This window comes from Antechinus flavipes, chromosome 1 (genome assembly GCF_016432865.1).
Source record: "Antechinus flavipes isolate AdamAnt ecotype Samford, QLD, Australia chromosome 1, AdamAnt_v2, whole genome shotgun sequence".
In the NCBI taxonomy this organism is placed as follows: domain Eukaryota; kingdom Metazoa; phylum Chordata; class Mammalia; order Dasyuromorphia; family Dasyuridae; genus Antechinus; species Antechinus flavipes.
In genome coordinates, this window is record NC_067398.1 from 265,539,235 (window position 1) to 265,551,612 (window position 12,378).

At 36.5% G+C, this 12,378-nt stretch overlaps 1 protein-coding gene across 4 annotated transcripts in view; it reads left to right on the plus strand.

The window, feature by feature from the left end:
• The window catches only part of SYT17 (synaptotagmin 17), an 89,647-nt gene extending 77,813 nt beyond the window's left edge, over window positions 1-11,834 (plus strand). For 3 of the 4 annotated variants that reach the window (XM_052001802.1, XM_052001812.1, XM_052001829.1), the window contains one exon: window positions 10,493-11,834. In XM_052001802.1, coding sequence (XP_051857762.1) covers window positions 10,493-10,689 — 197 coding nt within the window. In that variant the 3' untranslated portion in view covers window positions 10,690-11,834. Of the gene's footprint in view, window positions 1-4,404; window positions 4,471-10,492 lie in introns of those variants that run through there. The other variant, XM_052001819.1, reaches the window with a different exon arrangement.
• The last annotated feature ends 544 nt before the right edge of the window (window positions 11,835-12,378 follow it).

Below are 12,378 nucleotides of genomic sequence, written 5' to 3' on the forward strand. Positions count from 1 at the left end.
TTTTAAATTACCTTTTTATTGACAGAACCCATGCCAGGGTAATTTTTTACAGCATTATCCCTTGCATTCACTTCTGTTCCGATTTTTCTCCTCCCTCCCTCCACCCCCTCCCCCAGATGGCAAGCAGTCCTTTACATGTTGAATAGGTTACAGTATATCCTAGATACAATATATGTGTGCAGAACCAAACAGTTTTCTTATTGCACAGGGAGAATTGAATTCAGAAGGTATAAATAACCCGGGAAGAAAAACAAAATGCAAGCAGTTTATATTCATTTCCCAGTGTTCTTTCTTTGGGTGTAGCTGCTTATGTCCATCTTTGATCAATTGAAACTGAGTTAGCTCTCTTTATCGAAGAGATCCACTTCCATCAGAATACATCCTCAAACAGTATCATTGTTGAGGTATATAATGATCTCCTGGTTCTGCTCATTTCATTTAGCATCAGTTCATTTAAGTCTCGCCAGTCCTCTCTCAAATACATCTACTTTTGATATATATTTTAAAAATTAATTTTTATTTTATTTTCAGTTGCAAATTCTTCTCTTTCCCTACTTGTTAAGCAAGCAAGAAAACCAAAACTTGTTACAAATTTAGTAATGTAAAATAAAATTGCATTAATCTGTCCAGGAAAAAAAAAAAAAAGAAAAGAAAATATGCTTCAATCTTGAGTCCATCAGCTCTCTATCTGGAGGTGGATAGCATTTTTATCATGAGTCCCCTTGGAACTGTGGTCATTGTTTTGATCAGTTCTTAAATCATTAAAAGTTGATTATCTTTATACTGTTGCTATTATAATATACAGTGTTCTCCTGATTCCCTTCCTTTCATTTTGATCAGTTCATTTGAGTCTTCCCAGGTTTTTCTGAAATCATCCCTTTGATCGTTTCTTATAGCAGTATTCCATTACATTCACACATCATAAATTGTCCAGTCATTCCATAATTGATTGACATTCCTTCACTTTCCAGTTCTTTGCTATAAATAATTTTATACACATGAGTCCCTTTTTATTTCACTTTGATCTCTTATGGGGTCTGGGCCTACTAGTAGTATTACTGAGTGTGTATCTGCTGCACATTGCCATATATCGCTCATTGAATGTGTGTGTGTGTGTGTGTACATATGTCCATGCAAATTGTGTGTGCTGTCAGGTTATCTCTTCTATTTTATCTCTAATGTAGCATTGGGTCTGAACTAGAGGAAGACTGATGCTAGCCAATGTAACACATAAGAAGAGAGATTTTAGAGGTAGTTTATGGCCATTCTGTATCCTACAATATATCTTGAAGTTGAATGTCACTGCTGGATAAAGTTCAGAAAAGAAGCTGGCTTAGGGAGTGGGCAATCAAAGTCATATCTGAGGATAGAATATCATACAGTGAATGAAACATAAAATATGTGTAACCAGTACAGTCTGTTGAAATCTTCAGAGATCTTATTCTTATTTGGGATGTGTATTATACCCACTTTCCAACTCTTTTAATTTCATTTCCATAACTGTCAATTAACAACTAAAAGCAATTCAACTCTTGCATTTTTTTTAAACATACATAAATCTGTGAAAGCCTCAACTCTCTTATGACTCTTGGTCATGGAATATAGAATCTGTGATTAGAAAAGTTACCTGCTACCAGTCTCTCAAATGTTGGTTTCTGGGGCCAAGAATGCAATGAAACATTTTCTTCATGTGTTTTGCATTTGTTTTGCCAAGAATGTTTGTCTGAGCTCTGAAATGCCATGGTGATGAGCACCATAGAAACAGATTCATGAGCTGATTCTTAAGTGGCAACTTAATTAGAGACCAAAAATCAAATACTTTTTTTTTCCTTAAATGCTACTGATGGTTTGCAGTCGTGATAGGTGAAAATATCAACAGCATCAGAAGGAAACCATCAATCTCATCAATGTGTGGATTCCCTTAAACAATGAAAATTGGATCCCCTCCATACAAATTCAGCCTGGTCAACTTCCTTAACATTTTTATCCTTTTTTTCCAAAGCAAAAATGAGGAGTGAGAAGGACTTATGGAAACTTATCCACATGTAGTTAGATGCATCTTATACACTGAAGAGGTAGCCTTTAGGATAATGGGAAATCATTGATATTCCTAAGTGATATAATTTCTCTTTACATTTTTATTTTAAAAAAAGCAATCTCTTTGTTTTTCATTCACCTCATATATATTTGATCATTATTCCTCACTTATTTGACACCATTATAGAAATTCAATTCAACTCGGTAAGCAATTATTAAATACCTATGAAGTTACAGGATACAAAGAGTAAAACAATCTCTTTAAGGAGTTTCCATTCTAATAAGTTATTTCATTCAAATTAACTTTCCATATAACTGATGTTTTCCTCTTGAAACACAGAAACATAAAATCTTAAACATTTTTTGTGGAAATCTCTTTAAAATATATGACTAATTTTCCTGCTTTTTAAAGAATCAACCAACAACCATTTTTGTTTATTAATTTTTAATAGTATTTTATTTTTCCAATTATATTCAAAGATAGTTTTCAATATTTATCTTTGCAAAGCTTTGTATTCTAAATTTTTCTCCCTCTCTCCCTCTTCCCCCTTCCCCAAAAAGCAAGCAATCTAATACAGGTTAAACATATGCAAATCTTCTAAACATATTTCCATAATCTTCATGCTGCACAAAAAAAATCAGATGAAAAGGGAAAAAAATGAGAAAAAACAACAAGCAGCAAACATATAACAACAAAAGAAGAAAAGTACTGTGCTTTGATCCACATTCAATTCCCTTAGTACTCTCTCTGAATGTGGATAGCACTTTCCATCACACATCTATTGGACTTGCCTAATAAACAAGTATTTATTCAGTGCCTGTTATGTGAGCTAAGACAAAAATGAAATAGTTGCCTCCCCCCAGGTATATCTTCTACTGGAGGAGATAATATCTCTGGCTGGTAGCAGTGAGTTGTTCCTCATCAGGTGGAGATTCTGTCCTGCCTTCTGAAACAGTATCTTGAGCAGAATTTATTCATTCTTGCTTTATGATCATCATGTAAAAATCTATTATTATATAGTAATATTGTTTTTAGGAACTAGTCAGATCTATAGAGAATTTTACTACTCTCTTACTTGGTACTCCAAGCTCCCATGATTTTCATGCTTTTTTAGTTCCTGTTTTTCTAAATAGCTTTTCTGTCTCTTTCTTCACTATTTGAGTGCTATTTTCCTTATCTCCATCTATCTCTTTTAACCTGCTAAACGCTATTTCAAATGTGTTGGCTTGGGAAACCTTGTCACCAGTTTTGTGATTATTATTATTATCTAAAAAATGTGACAGAATTGAGCTAAATTTACAAAAAACAAGAGCCATCCTCCAGTTGATAAATGGTCAAAGGTTTCAGAAGAAAAAAATCAAATCTATTAATAGTCAAATGAAAAAATACTCCAGATCACTACTAATTATAATAAAAATGCAAATTAACTCAACTCCTAGGTACTACCTTACACCTATCAGATTGAGTAATACATTTTTGTTGTTTGTCCTTCATTTTTATTGTTTGTCCTTTGTTCTTGAAAATGACCATGACATCAGGGAGGTGATGCTATAACGTACTAGTGAACTGGATTTAAGTGGAGCTGGGCAAGGTCACTGGCTCACTTTCCCCTCCAGAGCCATCTTGGTCTTTTTAAGCTGAGGTCTCCACAGCTCTTAATCTGACTGAGGCTGCAGCTATTCAGTGATTAAAGCTAGGTAGTAATTGAGGCAAAGAACCTCCTCTTTCAACCCCCAAAAATATCTAAATAAATAGATGACGGAAGGAAAGAAGGAGTCTTCCAACCGACCAATTCTAAGCCAGCTTTATTCACAGAGATTGTTGTCCCTTGTTCTGGGAGAGGACCATGACATCAGGGAGGTGAAGCCATGATATGCAAATTGAATGTAAATAGCAATCATGTCTGCTTTGTCCAGAAACCCCAACATCTTACCCTCCCAGATTTATATATATATATATATATATGTTTGTAAAATTGTAGTTCACCCAAGCAGAGTTCAACAGACAGACTCTTAGTTTGAATCCAGTTAGTGAGTGTATAAGTCATACATCAATTCATAGGTTTTTTTGTTTTGCTGAGTCAAAAGTGACTTGCTAAGGCTCACACAGCTAGGATGTGTTAAGTGTCTGAGGCCATCCATCAATATTTATATAGCCCATACAACGTGGTGTTACACAGGTACTTAACACAGATACTGTGTTAAATATGCTTTACAAATATTATCTCATATGTTCCTCATAACAACCCTGGGAGATAGGTGCTATTATTGTCCCCATTTTTGTTATTCACATATTTCAGTCATGTTTGACTCTTTTGAGGTTTTCTTGACAGAGATACTAGAATGGTTTTTCATTTCCTTCTCCAGCTTATTTTACAGATGAGGAAACTGAGGCAAACAGGATTAAGTGACCTGCCTAGAATTGCATAACTAGTAAGTGTTTGAGACTGGATTTGAATTCAGTAATGACTTCAGACCCAGGAATGTATTCACTATGTCACCTAGCTACCCTTATCCCCATTTTACAGTTGAGGAAACTGAGGCAAACAGCAGTTAAATAACATATCAGGGTAACACAGCTAGTATATTTCTGAGGCAGGATTTGAATTTAGGTCATTCTGACTTTAGGCCACTCACACTTTATCTATTACACTACCAGGCTACCTCTTGAGTTTTGGAAACTTAGAGAACTTGGGAATTTTTTCCAAAGAGAAAAGTATATCTCAAAGAATATAAGGTGGGGTATAGAACTTGATTTGGATTTTGGTGGGAAAGTGGTATAAAGAGGAGGATAAGGATTACTTTGTTAATACAGAATCACAAAATTTTAGAGGTGTACCTACTTAGTCATCTATCTAGTCTAACTCATACTCAAAAGAAATGCCCACTACAATGTTCCTGATTAGTTGTCCAGCCTCTGCTACAAAACCTTCAGGAAAGAATAAATCCTTGCCTTTTAAGGCAGCCCATTCCACATTTGGACAGCTCAAACTGTTAGGAAATTTCTCCTGGCATTTGAGCCTAAATTTACTTCTTTACAACTCCCACCTTGCATTTTTACTGCTTCTTCCCTCTGAGGTCAAATAGAACAAGTCCAATCCTTTTCTTCACATCAGAGCCTTTCAAGATACTTGAAAACAGTTCTCAAGTGCCCACCCCGCCAATCCCACCCCTTCTCTATTTGCACATCTTTCATTTCATCCCCACAAGACATGGATTTAAATTCCTTTATCATTCTAGTTAATCTACTCCTGATGCTCCTCAGTTTATCAATGTTCTTTTTAAAAATTCTGAATTTAAGAAATAGAATAAGCATTTCCATAACAAAGAATAGAAAAAAAATAGAATTGCATATGAAACTGCAAATCTATTATATGCAATTTGGTTTCCCTTCTAAATATGTAATAAAATTATCGTGTAACTTTTTTTCCTCCCTCCCTCTGCCCTAGAGATGATTACCATTAGACACAAACTACATATACATACATATATATGTATATGTACATGTATATTTATATGTATGTATGTATATAATCAGTTTTTTCTCTGGATACAGATAACATCTTCCTTCATAGGTCCTTTGTAGATAATTTGGTTAAGCATAATAGTCAAAATGACTTAGTCATTCACAGTTGTGCTTAAAACAATATATTTTTTAAACTATATCTTGAAAGGCTCTAATGTGAAGAAAGGATTGGACTTGTTCTATTTGGCCTCAGAAGGCAGAACCACTATATTGGGGGCATTTGCATGTAGTTGAATCACCTCCACCACATTGGGCTTGGTCACTATGATGAAGAAAAACAAGAGTGGAGAGCCTTTAGTTAACTTACTAAAATTAAGCAAATGAATTTAAGAATCTTTGGCTCCCAGCTCTGGAGCCTTATAAACAGAACTTTGATATGATTCTAACAAATTAATTAATACTGATTAGAATGGAGTGGGGTTCAAATGAATTATTTCTCACAAAAGCAAAGCATATTTTGGCAATAAACATTAAATCATTTTATGGAGAACTTACACAAGGCAAGTGCTCACACCAAGGTCAGAAGAAGATGGTTCAAGGATACTTTTAAGGTCTCTCTGAAGAACTTTAGTATCTATTGTGAAACATGGGAGATGCTGGCACAAGACCATCCAATACCTACATCAAAGAAGGTGCCGTGCTCTATGAGCAAAGCAGAATTGCAATAGTTGAAAAGAAACATGAAATGCACAAATTTAGAAATATCTCTACTCCAAATGTTCAAATGGAATATTTGTGCCTGACCTGTGGGAGAGCCTTCTGAGTTCATTTGTTGGACACGTTGTGCCTTGATCCCAATATTGTGGTGTCATTGATCTTCAACTAGAAGGATGAACAATAATATTGCCTTCCTTGAGGGGCAGACTGGGGTTGTGGATGGAGATCTCATTCTAAAGTCAGAAAGAACTGGTTTCAAATCCTGTGGTTATCACATAGCACAAGTCAAATGTCCTTGCAGTGCCTTGATGCCCATCTGCACTGGTAAAAGGAGTTTCTTCATGAAGAATCCCTAATAATAATGAAATCATATCTCTTCTCTCTTCTTCCTCCTCATTCCCTCTACCCCCCAATCTATTGTATAAGTTTAGATTTTTGTACAGTAGATTTTCTTTTAAAAAAAGTAAGCCCATTCTTATTTTCTTATACAAAGACTTACTGTAATATAGTGGGTGGAGTTCTGGACTTAATCTCAGGGTTCAGATGTCACCTCACACCACTCACTAGCTATCTGACATTGGGCAAGGCATTTAACTGAGAGGGTCTCAAGTCTATTTGTAAATGGAGGGGGCTGAACTTGATGACCTCTGAGGTTCCTTCCAGCTGTAAGTCCAGCCTCCTATTATTTTGTGTTCTTTAGGAGATGAGAAGTCTAAGTAAGCCAGGCACACCTATCAATAATCTCAGCTCACAGCTCAAATTGAAATGATCAGAGCAAAATCATTAGTATGATTTTTGTGGGATTAGCGTCAGATCTTTATTTTTGTTCGTTTATTTTGATTACTTTATAAATCTTTTGGTGAAGGTGGGGGTGGGTGGTAGGTTTGGTTTTTAGCTATTTTCATTTCCTCATTTTTATCATTCGATAGACTTGACGTGGATCTCATGGAGGAGGCTAGGGCTTCATTACCATTTGAGCTCTGTTTTTTTTTTTTTCCCCCCTGCATATTTTGACTGGCTTATTTGATCATCAGAATTCCTCCCGGGATCAATCCTGCACTTGCTTGGCTCATGCTGGGTAAATCCGTGATACATCACATTCTACAGCTCCTCATTAATAACCCAGACAGTCTGGGTGCCCATGAGAGTAGCAGATCATGAGGAATGCCACAGTACAGATAGAGAATGGGCTAACATGACTCCACGGATAAATCAAGCTAATGATCTCATTAGGCTTTCAAGATGAAAATTAAATGTGTGTGGGTATTAACAGAGAAAATCTTCCTGAGAAAATGTTTTCTGTTGGCCTCCCTGCAAAGGGTTGGAGAAATGGTAGCTCCTAACAGGAGACCCACTGCTCCTATTAAATAGATGTTAATGGTCTTTCCTTCTCTGCCTCTATCCTCCCCCAACTCCTATAAGTTAAAGTTATAATAAGTTAAAGAGAGTAGCATCTCCCAATGAGAGAATTAGCTGTGAACCAGACAGAAGATGCTTTTCTGTTCTTGTGTTCAGTTTGATTCATTAATCAGGTGATGAATCTTCCTTTCAAAGATTACCTTCTATCTACTCTGTATATCTTGAATATACCCATTTATTTAAATGTTATTTCTTTATTAGAATATAAGTCCTTTGAGGGTAAGAGTCCTTTGTATGATCTTAGTCTGGCACTTAAAACCTGTTTAATAAATGCTTATTGATTGACTAGGTAATTGAATAAGTGCCATGCTAAAACATAAAAGTGAAGAATTCTTATCATTGTGGCAGTCAAATGGTACAGTGGATCTAGAGCCTTAGGCCATAGTCAGTAAGACTACAATTCTTACTGAGCCTGAACTTAGGCTGAATTCAAATTCAGCCTCACACCCACTCAGACACACTCACTGTGTGATCCTGGACAACTCATTTGACATGTTTGCCTTAATTTCCTCATCTGTAAAATGAGGCTAATAATAGTACTTCCCGCCAGGATTATTGTGGATGGAGGCCAAATTAGATAATAATTGTAAAACAAAATAAGCATTATAGTGTAATGGGCTGAGGCTTGAGTTGATGCACTGAGGTTCCAAGCACATGAGGCAAAATAGTAATTGGACCATACTCTATTAATATATAAGCTTGGAGAAAGAATGGCCCCCACCCACTCTTTGTGCAAGTCCTGATGTGTTGTATAGGAAACGATTTTGGTGGGTGGAGGCAGGGGAATGGAAAAGGAAGGGGAAGGAGAGACTTTTTGCATTGCCATTGCAAAGACCTTTCTGTTTGTTTCTTTTCTTTTTGCTTTTGCTGAGGCAGTTGGGGTTAAGTGACTTGCCCATGGTCACACAACCAGGAATTATTAAGTGCCTGAGGCTGGATTTGAACTCAGGTCCTCCTGACTTCAGGGCTGGTGCTCTACCCACCTCAGCCCATTACATTATAGAAATGTTCACCATCATTATCATTTTCTTCTTCCTCATTGTCATTGGGATTAAACTTGTTCTGTTTGGACCTGGGTGGCAGAGTCAGGAACAATAAGTAGAAGCAAATTTGCAAAGAAGAAAATTTAGTCTTAATAGAGTGATGGGCAACTAGATGACTGAGTGGCTGAAGTGCCAGGAAAATTCATCTTGTTGAGTTCAAATCTGGCTTCAGACATTTAATAGCTGTGTGTGTGACTCTGGACAATTTACTTAACTCTGTGTCAGTTTCCTCAGCTCCTTTTCCAGATGACAAACTAACTACTTTAATGTCTTTGCCAAGAAAACCCCAAAAAGAATCATTAAAAATTCAGACATGACTGACCACAGGGACACTGGGCTTGTATCCTGCTTCAGACTTCTACAGGATCCTGGACAAATCATTTAACACAAATTTTTTTTTTGTGACTCAGTTTCCTCAGCTGTAAATGAAGGAGTGGGACTTGATAATCTCTTGAAAAAAGTCTCTTTTTGTATATAAATCTGTATTCCTATAAAAACTTTCTTACAATTAGAGCAAAAGTGAAGGGGTTGCTTTGAGAAGCAGTGTGTTAACCCTCATTGGAAGTCTTTAAACATATGCTGAGTGATTACTTGTTGGCCATATTATAGTGGGTCTGAATTGAAACTTATGATTAGTCACTGAAGTTATAAAACCATACATAGATTTAGAGCTAAAAGAAATCTTGGAAATCATCCAATTTTACATATGAAGAAACTGAGACCCAGAGCTTGCTTTTGAACTGAATTTCTTTGATTTCAGCATCAGCACTCACTTTCCTCCTATACCTCTAGATACTTCCTTCCAGCTTTAAAATTCTGTGATTCTTTGTGGTCAAAAATGAATTATTAAGCACTTGTCATCAACATGAGTTAAACAGACCTAGGACCTTAACTTCAAGAAGCTTATAGTCTGACAAAATAATGTGACACAATAGAAACCTTTTTAGACAAAACAATGACAGGTTTTTTTTGGTTTTTTTTTGTTTTTTCTGTTGTAGACAGTCTCTAGAGCCTTTGGTTCTCTTCTTCTTCTTCTTTTTTTTTTTTTTTCGCTCATCAAAACTTTTTATTTTCAAAACATCATGGATAATTTTTCAACAATGACCCTTGCAAAACCTTGTATTCCAAATTCTCCTCCCTCCCCCCCCCCACCTTTGCCCTACTCCCTTCCCTAGATGGCAAGTAATCTGATATATGTTAAATACAATATATGTATACATATTTATACAATTACCATGCTGCACAAGAAAAATCAGATCAAAAAAGGAAAAAATGAGGAAGAAAACAAAATGCAAGCAAACAAAAACAGAAAGAGTAAAAATGCTATGTTGTGATTCACACTCAGTTCCCAAAGTTCTCTCTCTGGGTGTAGATGATTCTCTTCATCACAAGATCTTTGGAACTGGCCTGAATCATCTCAGTGTTGAAAAGAGCCATATTATGATTCCCTTCTTAGAAAAATGTTTTTAAATGCATAAAATAAAATTCATGGGATTATAATTTCCAATTATATTAAAATACTCATCAAAATATGTTTTGAAAGTACTCACTATCTTCAGTGCAGAACCCTTGAATTTGATTTTTTAAATGTAATATTATTATCAAATTATCAATCATTTTAAAAATTGAATTAGGAGGCAGAAGGTAGTTCCTGACCTTAAGGGAATTATAGTCTTCTCACTGATATCTTATTCTTTTAAATTTAATTTTTAAAATCCTATCAAACTTATCCCTTCTTCCCCTGTCCTTGTCTTTCTTTCCCTTCCCCACAATCTTTATATCTCTCCTTTCTTTTATTCTTTCTTTCCAGTGTATGGCCACAATATGAAGAGCAGCAATGACTTCATCGGGCGGATTGTCATTGGTCAATACTCTAGTGGTTCTTCCGAATCCAACCATTGGCGTCGGATGCTGAACACCCACCGGACAGCAGTGGAGCAATGGCATAGCCTACGGTCCCGAGCCGAGTGTGACCGAGTCTCCCCTGCCTCTCTTGAGGTGACGTGAAAGTTCCTGGTGATTTATTTTCCCCAAAAAAAAGTTGAGAGGAAAAAATGGCTGACATATACACATGCACATACTATACATATGAGTATATACATGCATACATAATCACCGTGCAGTTGAGAGGAATGGATACAATACTGCTATCAAAATGACGACCTTTGATAAGGTGCCTCAGAAGACATTCCTGTGTCCCATTTCCAGATGATGTGAACTGTGTCCATTGTTTCTCCTCTGGGGCCTACTGGACATATCCACTGATGTTGCTCAACCCTTTGACCACCCTGTGACTTCATTTTCAATGCCAAGGGCACTTTTGAATTAATAGGAAGGCTGCTCAACCTCTACCTGACTGGTCTATTTGGTGTTGGGTCAGAGTATGGGGAGGTTACTGCCCAAGGGGAAACTTTTGAAATAGTCACTGTCTGCTGACAGTGAGTGCACACCTGATTCTCTTTCCCAGAGGTTTAAGTATCTATGTGTTCTCTTGGTGAATATAATGAGTAGATTAGACTGGGGGAAAAAATCCAATTATATATAATGTGGTAAAATAACTTCTAACTTAACAGATCTGTCCTTGTGTTAGCTTATTACCTTGGAACTCTTGTTGGTATGTATGCTTATGTTCTTGTCTAAATGCACATGTGTGTGAATGTGAGTCCCTTTGTGTGGAAGATGATATACTGGGACCTAGATCTCTTTCCTTCCCCCTTGAATGAATTGTCATACAACCACATCCAGTTTGTCAGAAATCCACCCATCTAATATTCACATAGCTGTATGTAAAGTATGTGAAATATGATATAGAAAAATAATCCTTTGAAGTGGACTTGTAGGGTAATCCAAAAAAAAAAAATGAAGATAACTTTAGAGTTGCCAAGAACTGACTGATTGCCATGAATTGAAATATTCCCAAACCTCCACTGGACTCAAAATCTTTCCCTGACAGACTCTTGTGGGTCTTTCTGTGTTTGTGTGTGAATCAAAGTCATTCTTCCTCAACAGCCCTTAAGTTAAGGAGGTAGCCTAGTTAGAGAGTAGAACTGTTTACTCTTGAATGTTTCTGTACATTTTTCAGAACATGTTGTCTGGTATGATGGAGAGTGTATATTTATTGAAATTAAAGATCTATTTATTTGTGTCATGCACTCAAAGTTGTGGCTTTCTTTGGGGATAAGGAGGAGGGGGTCATGAGTATATCCAGAGATACAACAAATTGCATCTGATCATTGGTAATAATTTTATACAGAAAGATAAGTTCCTTCCTTTCAACTTGTAATGGAATCACTCGTGGTCAGGCCCTTATCTTTTTATTTTTGGAATTATATCCTTTCCCATTTAACTGCTTTTTTCCCCAGAGCAATTGGGGTTAAGTGCCCAGGGTCACACAGCTAGGAAGTGTTAAGTGTCTGAGACCAGATTTGAACTCAGGTCCTCCTGACTTCAGGGCTGATGCTCTATCCACTGCACCACTTAGATGCCTCCTGTTTAACAGCTTTTAGTCTATACCTAATATTGCCCAATCAGTTTTAATAAAATTTTCTCATTTGTTACTCCTCCACTCAAAAAACTGCACCCATGGTTTGCTATTACCAGTTGAATATTGTTGAAGCCCCTAGGTGGCGCCATAGTGCACAGAGTGCAAGGCCTGGACTCAAGAAACTCCATGAGTTCAAATCTGATACTAGCTGT